The sequence below is a fragment of the Hypomesus nipponensis genome, chromosome 4, assembly GCF_054491055.1.
Source record: "Hypomesus nipponensis isolate SF chromosome 4, ASM5449105v1, whole genome shotgun sequence".
Taxonomy (NCBI): domain Eukaryota; kingdom Metazoa; phylum Chordata; class Actinopteri; order Osmeriformes; family Osmeridae; genus Hypomesus; species Hypomesus nipponensis.
The window spans coordinates 5,393,921-5,407,500 of NC_140364.1; the positions used below are offsets into that span (position 1 = coordinate 5,393,921).

A 13,580-nucleotide genomic window follows, 5' to 3' on the forward strand; every position below is an offset into this window, starting at 1 on the left:
ACCACTGTACCTCTTTTAGAACTGGGCACTTGAGTATTGATCCTGTCCTTGATTGTTTGTTGCTCTTACAATATGGACCTGTGTACACCGTTTTGCATAAAAGCGTCTTCAAAATGAGTAAAGGTCATATTGGAATCAGTAGACTAAATGCACTCTTAGTAGCCTATAAATATAACCAGCTTTGCAAAGCAATATCATACATTTGACATGTCTCCATCTAGTAGACGCTCCTATCCTAATTGAAAACAGTGAATAGTGTATACAGTAAGTGCAGCAGATACATGGAGGTAGGTATACGTTTGTGTGTGTGTAGGATTTCAGATATAGAGATTTATTGGCAAATGCATGTGTGTGTGTGTGTGCGTGCGCGTGTGTGTGAGGTCCACTCTGTACTCTCACTCTCTTGTTGACAGAGCAGGACCCGTGTATAACTTTGCCCGACCCCCCCCTTCAAAAGAAAACAACCAAAACAAACGTTCCCTTCTCTCTCTCGCTGACATTCATCTCACATCTCACGACACTATTTTTAATTTTCACGACACTGTTCCAAGAAAAGGGGGGGGGGGAGGGAGAGAGATAGAGAGAAGTAAGAAAAACATCTGATTTGGAAGAAAAAAAAGAAAAGAAAAAGGCCTGTTTTTTTTCTTCCCCTCCCTGTGTTATTTTCCCAGACCTGAATTTTGTTGCATTAGGCTTACATCTGTTGGGCCAGATTGCGTAGTCCCCACGCTGACAGCTAGCCGAGCCTCGCGAGGCTCCCACCAGCGTGGAGACTGCTAATTAAGTGTGTCACTCTTTTCAATAACGCAGCGACAGAGGAGGAGGAGGAAATGAGGGAGGGAGGGAGGGAGGGAGGGGGAGGGAGTGGGGCGGTGGGGGTAGAGAAAGAGAGAACCAGGGGGAGAGAGAGTTAGAGAGAGAGAGAGAGAGAGAGAGAGAGAGAGAGAGAGAGAGAGAGAGAGAGAGAGAGTTAGAGAGAGTGAGAGAGAGCAGGGGGAGAGAGATGGGGGAGGCACTAGGAGGAAGCCAGGGGGACGCGGGGAGTCTCGCAGACACACACAGAGAAAGGTAAACAAGCCGGTGCCAAAAGGAGGCTATGCTCTGTGTGGTTAATTAAAAAAATCCCACCCCCACCCACCTCCATTTTCTTCTACTCCCCCCTCTCCGCTCCTCCCAGCACACACACACACTCCTTTCTGCCTTTTAGCTTGTTATTTTAGACCTGCGTTCAATCTGTTCTCATTGTATGGCGATGGTTTAAAATTCAAAGAAATGCAATGATGCATGTATGTCCCTGGCAAAAATGATGGTGTGGTATACGACTGTTTATTCATGTTATGTTTTGCAGATTGATTTGTCATGTTTATACCGTTCCAAACAGAACAGAAACACATATCTGTAGTTCTCATTAACTGGCCAAGTACTTGTCCTTTAGTCTCTTGTGCAGCGCTCAAGTATCATCGAAGCAACTTAAGACTAGATGAGTGCACTGAGCTAAAGCCGGCCCTCTGCAGTTACTCACCACCAGTCCGAGGACCAGAGTGCGGACGCGCTCTCCGATCTCGGGCGAGATGTCGTTTCCAAACTGCTGTAGCGTGGTGAGGAAGCGCTTCAGCTTGCTGAGCTGGCGGGCGCCGCACGCCGGCGGCAGCTGCTGATTGGCCAGCGAGGAGGACGAGGAGGAGGAGGGGCCGTTGCTGTAGCCGTTGGGAGGCGAGGGGGCGCCGTTCAGAGCCGTCGGAGAGTGGCTGCTGCCATTGGTTACTGAAAGGGCCAAACACAGATCAGGGTCAAATACAATCACATAGTTGAGGTTCACAATTAGTTTTCCTCACTTCATATAGAGTTTTACATCTGTACAATTAATCCAAAGGCACAGTCTTTCGGGGGGGGGGGGGGGGGGGGGGGGGGGGTCAAACCTAGGCTTAACACTTTTAAATAATGGATAGGCTACATGTAATCTCTGCCATTTTATTGTACACATGTATTTTGAAGCAGACGAGCCCTTAAATCAGCCACAAAAATCACATTTTCTTTTCACAGCAGGCTGTTTGCTCTGAACTCCTGGCCGTGACATACCCCGCATTACAACCGGCACGTTCAAAACTAAAGCGAAAGATTTGTGAAGAATCTGCGCATACACGTCACCCCCACCCCCTCCCCCGCCCCCCTTCCCCCCACCACCACATGTTAAGTCAAAGTGCTCCGAAAAAACGAGCGGGGACAGTTTGACTGATGCTCCCTGCCACGGGGCTATCTGCGGCGCACAAAGGGACACGAGGCGGCGGCGGCGGCTCTTGCTAATGAGATTAGGCTGCGCGTTCCGACTCCCCCTCTGGCTGCCAGCCAAGCGCCCGCGCCAAACGAGATACTTCAGCTACATCTGGTAACAATTACATTGAGGGGGGTGGAGGAGACAGAGAGAGAGAGAGAGAGAGAGAGAGAGAGAGAGAGAGAGAGAGAGAGAGAGAGAGAGAGAGAGAGAGAGAGAGAGAGAGAGAGAGAGAGAGAGAGAGAGAGAGAGAGAGAGAGAGAGAGAGAGAGACAGAGAGAGAGAGAGAGAGAGGAGGAGAAGAGGAAGATATCAAAGGGAGTGCCCGCTTTGTTAAAACCACCCTTAGAATGCATAATTAGAGGCTGCATTTTAAAAGTCTTCTCGACGCTTTTCGGAACTGGGTCTGTTTCATAAGCGTTAATTGTAGAGTCGGGGTTGCACTTTTGCTTTTAGGGAAGCTGTCTACAAAGAGAGAGAGAGAGAGACAGACAGACAGACAGAGAGACAGAGAGAGAGAGAGACACAGAGAGAGAGCAAGCCAGAGAGGAACAGTATTTGAAGGAAGCTAGTGGTTTAGTGTGTGTGTGTGTGTGTGTGTGTAACCCTACATACATGTGGTGGGTGTGTAGGAGCTGGTCCTGGGCGCTCCCTGCGTGGTTGGTGGGGGGGGCATGGCGGGCGGGGTCAACCTGGACTGTGCTTTGACGTCCGCAGGTGAGTCGGGCATGATGGAGAGCTTCTCAGTGCGATCTGGGGAAGACACACAGACACAAACCATGTTAGATGACTCCATTAAAGTGTGACGTGTGGGTGTGATTGTTTTGTATGTGTGCGCAGCACGGGAAGGCTTTTCTTTCCCTTAACCTTGAAACATTTACAAGCCACACATACTGCACAACATGTAGGTAGCACTGACGCGCATTCATTTGCATAAACGATGCTATGATTAGATATACTCTATGAAAAGAACCATTTGAAACGCATGACTGAATGAAATGTCCACGGGCAACAGCAACGTGCACACGTAGATGTAGATCCTGTCATCATTTGATCCCTTCATATGACTAAACTGCAGCTGGTTTATCGGTGTAGATACACTGCGTCCATTAGGAATTGAAGGGGGGGGGGGGGGGGCCTTATCGAGCTGATGTTCTGTGGGCTCCTGTTGTGTGTTGTTCCTCCGTCTCAACAATTGGGTTGTCAATCTTCATCCGTAACCCTCCCTCCGTCTCTCCTTCTCTCTATGTGAGGAAGCTCCTCCACCTTCATGCCTCAGAGAGGCTTGGCAGAAGACACGTCTGCCTGCTTGATCTGGTCGTTCTCCTTTTCCGGTGTGTTCTTCTCTGTGCTCTCAGCTGACTGACTACTAGTGCATGAATCCAAGAACCTGAAAAGATGCCACAACGCTTTGACGAACACCGACCGTTTTCTTACACAAGGCTGCAGGGAGATACAAAGAGAGAAAGGAGAATGGAGAGTGTAAGAGAAGGAGAGGGGGTGGACCAGAAAGTATACATTTGTAGCATCTGCGGGTGTTAATTCTGTTCCCATCTGTGCCACCCTCATGTCTGCCACATAAGGAGGCAACTGAAACCTGCCCTGCTAATGACTGCCTCGCTCATTACACACACACACACACACACACACACACACACACACACACACAGACACACACACACGCAAGCACCGAGAGCATCTCACACAATCGAGGGTGCGATGGTGTGTCTTCTTAGCTAACCTCATCTACGGAGCGCAGCTTGGTAGAATCCAGTACGGAAAGGATTGTGTATGAGTATGACTGCAGACTGCGTTACACCGCTGAGCTAAAGCTGACGCGAGTCTTTAAGCCTCGTAAAACAAAGAACCTTCACACTTGTCACTCATCAGGCCACCACACATACACCCGGGGCTCTCTACGGCAGCCTCAAAACCCTGAACGGCTCGACATAAAAGCTTAGTTGTTGAAAGTCGTTTGGACCCTTCTCTGTGGCCGGCACTCATCGCCTAGGCTCCGTGCAGCCATTTCAGCCAATCCCAAAAAAGAAAAATAGAAATACTTAAATAGAGTCAAACCCTCGCAGGCTTTCACTTCAGAGTGATGTGTCAAACCTCTTCTTGTCCGCAAACGGACGGCGTGGCACACTTGCGCGCAGTGCGTTCCAGGCGCCGCCGAGAGTCTTGGAAAAGCGGGCGCTTATCTCGCAGGCTCAAGCTATCGGTGTCTTTCAACTCGAATGTTTCTCTGACACTTGAACTTGGGATTGGTCGCTTCCTGTCCGCATCCGCAGCGCTTGTGATACAAGGCGCGCTAGCACACGCACGCACACACACACACACTTAAAGCAGGTATGCAAAAGGTTCCCAAACACTCAACACGTACATAAGTGCCACACTCACACACACACACACACACACGTCTGTCTGCTTGCTCCTGTGGCGTCTCCGGAGAACACTGTGTGTGCCCGGGGGCCGCGCCTTGCATCTGGAACACATGCCCCCGCCACCCTGATTACAGTGTGTGTGTGTGTATTCTATGATTACAGCCTGTCATGTGAGCTACTCCGCCGTAGATAGCGCTTGTTTCTCTAGTGTCACCTCCCTTCCCTCTCTTCCACTTGTCTGTCCTCCTATCTCGACCACTCTTCCGACCCTTCAGTCTCTCCCTCCCAACATGCTTGATGGCCATGGAAGTAGCGTTGACGTGACATTACTGGTCATGTACTGCTAATAAACATTTTTACACACACACACACACACCACAAAACAAGGACGATAGTTTGGGGGAAACCAGCGTTGCCAAGACAAGTACATTCAACTGGGACTGAAAGGAGAAGCAGGGTGCCTACAGTCCCCCTCTGCTCCCCCTCAGTCCGTGCCCCTGCACCAGACCACAACTGGCGACCTCACGAGATAGCAAGGATGAGAATACGAACCCTATCTGGCTCCCACTACGGAGGAGGTGGTGGGTGGGGGGTGCGGGTTGGGGTGGGGACGACAATAAGGGGGTGAGGGGAGATAAAGAGAGGAAGGGACCAGAGGGAAGGGAGGGGAGGGGGAAAGGTGTGAGAGAAAAAGGGTGGAAAGGGAGGTGAGGGTGGGAGAGAGGAGAGGGAAGGTAAAGTTAGAGAGAGAGAGAGAGAGAGAGAGAGAGAGAGAGAGAGAGAGAGAGAGAGAGAGAGAGAGAGAGAGAGAGAGAGAGAGAGATGCACAGGCCTCACAGCACACGCGTGTCCGTGCTGAGGTTTTAATCCAGCACATACTTTCATCCCTATCTCCAGCCCCCGCCCCCAGCACTAGCCCACACTAGCCACTATTGATAACAGACCTCAGGGAAAATCCATTACACACACACGTGTACACACACACTTTCCGCTCGCTTTTTCATGCACCTTTGAGAGCTGCTCAGCCTACATGCAGCCTGTGTAGCACTGAGCAGTTACAAAAGAACCCTTTTAATGTACTGTATATAAGAGGATCATTAAAAGGAAGGTTATGGTGTTATTCCAATGCTGCTCATCTGTACCAAGAGGTCTTGGGAAACAGAAAGATACAATACTTTGAAGAGATGAGGATTTAAGGACAAGACTAAACCAATTCATTGCTCTCGAACTACTTAGAAATTGCGGCATAACACGCACTTAGTGGTCAAGAGTACAATACTAGCCTAATATAGCTTCTACAACAGGTCAGGGTATAAGTAAAATAGCCAAATTCACCATTAACGTTGATCAAATCAAACCACGTCCAGCATCAAGTAATGAATGGAAAGGATGTCCCAGAAAATATTTTGATTTAGCAAAAAGGACCTTTAAAACTTGAACTGAATAGTGCAATAGTATACAATATTATATTATTATTATTATTATTATATATTAGCATATATAAAACAAGCAGACACATCCAACGGCCAACAGTGGCTGAAAATCTGTGTTTGGCAACAGGATTGTAATTGGGGGATTAACACCTAGGTCAGTGTTATGATTGGTTGGTGGTTACTGAAGGATGATGGGAGAAATACGACCCTCTAGCTGGTGAAACTCCACTCCACTATCCCTTAGGGCTTCCAAGATCCAGGATTAAGTCAGGGGTTGGTGTATAATCTTTTCCCACACGTACCTACACCCCTGTGGTGATATTTAGCCGTCTGCTTGCTTTTATGTGTGCATTATGTATGTATGCTATGTGTAAAAGATACCGTACGGAATGTGTGTATAAATAAATTGCAACAAGGAGATGCGTGATTAAAACAAAGGCTCTTCAGAAGCCAAAGAGGTTGATTATTTTTGCAGCAACAATACGCTCTGCGATTGCTGTGACACTTGAATCAACCGGAACCTACTCACCGGAACATGCCTTAAGAATAGCCAATGTTCGGGTATAGAGAATTTTACAAATCCCATAACTGAATGACAGAATAGCTGTATGCGGTTGGGCTTACAGCGTGTGACTGACAAACATTGGAAAGGCAACGTGTGGTTACCTTGCAGCCTAGTCTCAAGTGAACGACGACATCAAAAGTTCTGTGTATCTCTGCGAATGACATGCATAATTCATATGAAAGAAGCTCGAAAATCACCACGGGGTCTCTTTCAGCGAACATCTTAAACAACCTTGAAAACAAAGCCTTGCTTACTTCCACAACTCTGGACACCTCCGTAAACTTAATGACTGATTAAATGCACACAGTCAATTTGTTTAGGCCGGCATTATTTTTACCTCCCATGAAAGGAAAGCGTCCAAAGTAAGAAACGCATGAATATTAATATTCATGTGATTGGATATTGACGTTGGGGTGGAAGTGGGGGCGGGAGACTTTTAATGCGTCTCTCATCGAGGACATCTAAGTGCTTTGACTTCTCTCCCACGAGTTTGTCTTTTACGACTTCTCAGAAGCGCTGGGCGGTAATGAGAGCATTAGCGTCTGCAGCGTAGACGCGCCGGGAGGCTGGAACAGATAAACCATTAGAGCAGGGAGGTTTGGTTTCTGTTTGACCCCCCCGCCCTCTCCCCTCCCCCAACTACAACAGATCACACCTACCTTTACAGGAATCGTGCCCACTAAATCCCCCACTCAAAAATGAAAGGGGCCACCTTTGACAATCTTCGGAAACTCCTTCCATGGACCCTGACAGCCCTTTCCATGGGTGCTTCATAGAAAGTTTACAAAGTCAGTCGACCTGTAACCCACAACCATCGCAACAGAGAGAGGTAGCAGGATAAGGCCCGCCACCCCCTGCCCCTCACAGCCCCAGCCCGGGTTCAGGAGAGTCCTCTTTCGAGTGCCAACCAAAAGAGACGATCCCATGCGAACAATCCCAGCCTCTGAGTCTCGGTGTGTGTTTCGGAGGTTACACGTACGTTACATCACTCTGCGAGAAAAACGACCGAGATTCAGACTGCTGCTGAGGAAGCCGTTCAAAGACGAGCACCCACGAGTCTCCGTTGATTTGAGGAGAGATGTGGAATAACAATCCCCGGCACTGTGTGGACAGGCTGCACCAAACCACTATACCTTTTCAAGCCCCTAAGGCCATGTGTTACACATGATTGCACACTCTTGCCCTGACAAGCTGGTTTCATAGAGAGCGACCAAGAAAGGAGTCCTATGTGACACAAGCTTGTTAGAGCCACAGTTTAGCAATCTGTGGACCTGATTTCAAATTGACTTCACACACTTGACATGGGAGAATTAACTCAGAGGGAAGGAGAAGAATGTTTCTGTGTGTGTGTGTGTGTCTGTCTGTGTTGATGAGGTAAGATATTGAGATAGTCAACAATAGCAGTGCTGGTAATAACATTCCACATGAGGGTACTTCAGACAGACAAACTCCATTCCTTTAAATGACTATGGATTTGAAACACTCAGCCAATCTCCAATAGCGGGTATTTGCAGAGTGAATCTGGTGCTTGTCATAAACAATTTATGCAGGCACCTCCGTGACTGTGTGATTATAGAAGTCAGATCTAAAACATGTTTTTTCTCACACAGTCGATTTAAAAAGATAGTGGGGGGCCATTGGTGTGGAGAGAAACACATACACACACACACACACGTATACAAACACACACACACACACACACACATACACACACACACACGTATACAAACACACACACGTATACAAACACACACACACACGCACACATACACACACAAACACATACACATTTTTCAGGGCGCACCAAATGGGCCCACTGAGGAAGGACCAGTGGGAGAGAGAAAGAGGGATAAGGAGAAACAAGGATAGACAAAACAAGATGCACTGTTTAAAGGTACAGATCATACAGGACTTACAGAGAGAGAGAGAGAGAGAGAGAGAGAGGACGGAGATGAAGATTGGGAGTGAGGGGGGGGGGGTGTGGGGGAACGTGACAGGTTGAGGGGAAATAAGCGATGCGTTAAGAAGATTGTCGAGAGACACAGGGAGTGATCAGAATTCTGATCAGAGAGAGAGAGAGAGAGAGAGAGAGAGAGAGAGAGAGAGAGAGAGAGAGAGAGACACCTCATCTCTCCATTGGTATGCAAGGGCCGTAACCCCCTCCCCCTGCCCTCATCCCCGCTCTCCCTTCTCTCCTCCACCTCTACCACCCCCACACACACACACCATCCCCTCCACCCCCCCTCCCCCCGCCAAAGATCTGAATACATTAGGGGGTTGCAGAGAACACCTCCCGCCATCATCCCAGCCAGATGGGGCCGTATGCAGAGCATGTCCTGTGTAACTCCACCCGCTTGTCAGGAAGATGCATGGTGGCTCTGCCCAACAGCGCACACACAGACACACAGGCTGACAGAGACACAGCACGGGATGCAAAACGGACAGGATTCACACACTTGGATGTATGCAGAGATACGCACAGCCACAAACAGGCAGACACACACACACACACACAAACACTAAACACGCCAATGAGCACACCGACTGGACCTGATTTTCCTCCTTTCGCTTTCCAGAGGCGGGTCACCGTACCATCAGTTGAACTCTTTCAGGCCCGCACCCACCTTTGCTTTTCCAGAACATTCCACACACACACACACACACCTCCGTGGCCTGCAGGTTTCCCATGGTGCAGCTCCGCCAAGCTCCCTGCTTCTCCAGCGCCAGGCTGCCCTGGCTCGCTCCATCCCCGCCCGTCAGATTACGCGGGGGGGGGGGGCGAAGAAGGAACGCGTCAACCTCCGCGTCGTGTTCCCCCGACCCTTACCCTCTCGTCCCACCCACCCACCCACCGCCAGTCTGTCTGTCTGCACTCTGCATGATGAGAGCAGGACCTGCCACAGTCTACAACACGTCCCATGAGTCATTCATAAAGCTGTATCGTTAGCACCCTCTACTTCGTTTCCACACCTGGAACAGGACCTATTTCATGTGTGATTCTTAGGGTTAACTGGTTGACGTCAAGGATCGGATTCGAGCCGCCTTAAAGCAAAGCGATGGGAGGAGCGTGGTGCCATCGCGGCGCCACGCTTGGCGGCGTCGGTGACGCAAGTACCGCCCGATGACACAGCGACCGGCGCTCCGTCTCCTATGTGCGAGTGTGCGCAACCATCTGTTGAGTCCCGAGGATTTCAGAATCAGATCAGATGGGGGTGGTGAAAGGAATTTTAAAAAAAAGAGAGAGGGTAGCGAGAGAGACCCAAAAAGTAAAAAAAAAAAAAAACACCTATAAAACAGATGCAATCGTTTTCAAGGGGGTGGAGAAACAAGAGTCTCTCTCTCTCTACAAAAAAAAGAGATTTATAGAGCACGTCTGTTTAAACCATCTGCCTGAAATACGTCCCCAACTGGCAAAGTGCACGGAGGAGGACGAAAACAAGTGTTGAAGAACAATAAAAGTGATTCAGTGAGGCTCGCAACGGATCCACGGAAATCTCCACGAGATTGTTCTGCTTCATGTTTTGTTGCCAGGGAAAAGCAGAAGGAGAGGGAGAGGGAGAATCACTGGGTAGAGGTGCGAAGGGGAGAGAGGGAGAGAGGGTGGAAGAGATCGAGGGCGAAGGGAAACACAGGAAGAGGAAAGAGGAGGGCAGGTGAAGGTGGCATGAAAGATATTCCTGGTGAAAGAAATGAAGCTTTAAAAGTGTGTTAATGACAAACATTGGAATGGATGGCTTTGTTCAATAAACCACTCCACAAACATACAGTATCAAACGTGAATTACAGCAAAACGAATGACAGCTAATTCATAATTGACTCTAGCTTCCAAATCAATCTTACGTAATAAGCACAATAGCCTGTATCACGTTACTTGCACCAACACCAAATACACACTAATCACTAACTCACACACAATTCTGGAACGAATGGAGAACAATTATTTACCAGTTCCTTATCAGGACAGCTGGGGTCTATGAAGCCATATGACAGAGAAAAGGCTTTTATTCTGCTATTAGGGCACAACATTATTCTGATGAAGTGCCAAGTGCACAACTCTGGCAAGGGCCAATACCAATTGAATTGTGTGCCTGTATGTGCGTGTGTGTGTGTGTTGGAGAGGAGGTTACACAGAGGAACACACACATCCGTACAGACAGATGCACACCCAGACTCATGCACGCGCTATCGCAGTGAGCAAGGAACACACGTACACACACCCTGCACCCACACACCACACACAGACAGCACTCACACACACACCGCATACGCACACACACACGCGCGCGCGCTGTTGTGACGGCCACCCAGCCACATGGCTTCAGTTACCTAAGCTTAGTCGAACTTCCTCATTCACTCCCATGCTGATCAACCAAAGTATGTCATGAAATCAGGCATCTGTCACGTCGGAGAGTTTGTCATGACACAGTACACAGCTTCGGATGTGTCCCCGGGACTAAGTCAAAGCTAGAACAATCATCTCAGGGACGCCACCGTCACACGGTTAACCCTGACCCTCTGAACGCCCTCCGACACGTCACACCACCACGCAACGGGAAACAGTTGATGCTTTGACGCCGGGAATGCTAGATGTTGTTCCGCTAATGTTACACGGATAACCCCCTCCTCCCTATTTGTTCTCTCTCCGTGGCGAATCCCCCCCCTCCCCCCTGTAGGCGGCTGGGTCTCAGAAGAGTCAACTCGCCAGCCGTGAACGCCAAATCCATTTTTGACACACAGTAAAGAGGCTCGTGTTTTACATCCAGGGAAGAAAAGATTCTCTTTCCCGACACGGCTTGAAGGACAGGGGGGGCGGGGGTTGCGAGCGAGAGACAGAGAGGACGGCAGGGGAAGAGAGGGTGGGAGATGAAGGGAGTGAGTGAGGGGAGAGGGACGGAAAAACGGTGGTGGGGGGGGTGTTTGTGAGAAAGAGAGAGGGAGAGAGGGGTGGAGGGGGAAAGCGTCCTGGCGGCTTTGGGTGATGGTTTATTTCTGTTGGGACCTCCGTCTGCTAGTGTTTGGAAAATATCATATGACAAAAGCCATGTGTTCGAAATTACAGCCAGTTAAGTTCCCCCCGCTCAGGAAAATATGTCGACAATTTATGAAATGCAAGCCAGGGTACGTCGATTCGCTAAGTAGAACCAGGTTCGGAAAACAACCCGGCCACTTTCGGCCCAGTCCCCCCCCCCCCTCCCCTTCCCCTTTCCCAGGGACCTTAAGTAAAGAGTAGAGACGCATCTGGTGAACAGGACTGGGGCAGGAGATGGTGGTTTGTGACCTCCCGTCAGGGCATTTCCAGAGCGAGCCCTTGGGTGTGTGTAGATACGTGAGTGTGTGTGCGTGTGTGTGTGTGTCTGGTAACCGCAGTTTGCTAATGGCTTTGAGTGGAAGGGGACTGAGGCATAGCTTGAGGCAGAACTGACAGTGGGTTGGCTCCCTTGCGCGCGCACACACACACACACACACACACACAGCCCAATGACTTAATGAGGCAGTCTGAAGGCTACCACTCCACTATCAAGACACTCTCTCTCTCTCTCTCTCTCTCTCTCTCTCTCACACTCCTCTAATGCTTCCATTAGGCCCTTACAGTCAAGGCAAGTCATTTCTATGTTAACCCAGTGTCATATAAAGTCCCAAAATACAAAACCCCAAATTCATTTCACCATTGTTGTAAAGCCCTCTACTTTCTTGCAGTACTGGACAAATAGAAATTGATACGAAACTTCTTCTTCATTTAATCATTTGCAATAAAACATACTTCAACTCCTCTCTCCACCAACGCTGTGCAACCTTCATTCAATAACAGATTATCATTGTTTGCATGCCATATGAAATGACTAAGCAACAATGATATCAGTATTTGCATTTGCTAATTGTTTATGTCAGGTTTTACCCGAACAAAAGATAATATCCATACATCAAATCAAATAAACAGATGTCTTTGTTTTCAAAAACGGAGGTAAGTCACACTGAAATCAGTTGGGAATGAGAATGTGTGGATAATTGCAGGGGGGGGGGGCATACTCATGCGCACACACGTGTACACACACACACACTTGACTCGTCGCTGCTGTGCCTTGCCTAGCTAACAGGACTGTCGCTGTCATCCGCAGCGGAGGTGCCGGAGAGTGTAGCCCCAGCCTTGGCAGGTCCCTCTCAGGCACAGATGGACGCCACTCGTCCCTGGAGCGCTGCCAGGGAGCCAACAGCTTGTCGCTCTGCGTGTGTGTATGTGGCAGCGAGAGGGAGGGAGGGAGAAAGGGAGAGAGAGAGACAGAGAGAGAGAGAGAGAGAGAGAGAGGGAGGGAGGGAGGGAGAGAGGGAGAGAGGGAGAGAGGGAGAGAGGGAGGGTGCGAGGGAGAGAGGGAGAGAGGGAGAGAGGGAGAGAGGGAGAGAGGGAGGGTGCGAGGGAGAGAGGGAGGGAGAGAGGGAGAGAGGGAGGGAGGGAGGGAGAGAGAGAGAGAGAGAGAGAGAGAGAGAGAGAGAGAGAGAGAGAGAGAGGGAGGGAGGGAGGGAGGGAGGGAGGGAGGGGAGGGAGGGAGGGAGGGAGGGAGGGAGGGAGGGAGGGAGGGAGGGAGGGAGGGAGGGAGGGAGAGAGGGAGGGAGGGAGGGAGGGAGGGTGCGAGGGCCGCCTGTAGAAACAGTAGCGGTTGGTTGCAGATGGGTGGCTAATACAGAGCCTTTCACCGGTCTGTGTCGGCCTTGTTCGAGCGTCCCTGACCAGGAGCGTCTACCAGACAATGTACTGTATAGCGCGTGCATAGAGACCCGCATCCTCGCACAAACTCACACTCGCGCCCACCCCAGTCATTAACCACGCATATCCATGGTAACAACGCTGACGTTTAGCCCCCGGACTTGTTATCCCAACAAAAGAACAGGGGAGCGCCGTCGGAGCGGCGAGCTGGAAATTGTCCAAACGT

The 13,580-nt window shown here is 49.7% G+C and overlaps 1 protein-coding gene across 3 annotated transcripts in view; it reads right to left on the reverse strand.

Annotated features, from left to right (window-relative positions):
• The window catches only part of runx1t1 (RUNX1 partner transcriptional co-repressor 1), a 47,901-nt gene that overhangs the window by 14,737 nt on the left and 19,584 nt on the right, over positions 1 to 13,580 (reverse strand). For all 3 annotated transcript variants that reach the window (XM_084695930.1, XM_084695928.1, XM_084695929.1), the window contains exons 2-3: positions 2,888 to 3,025; positions 1,523 to 1,764 (exon numbers count right to left, since the gene is read on the reverse strand). In XM_084695930.1, the coding sequence (XP_084552056.1) occupies positions 1,523 to 1,764; positions 2,888 to 3,025 (380 nt within the window). The remainder of the gene's footprint in view (positions 1 to 1,522; positions 1,765 to 2,887; positions 3,026 to 13,580) is intronic.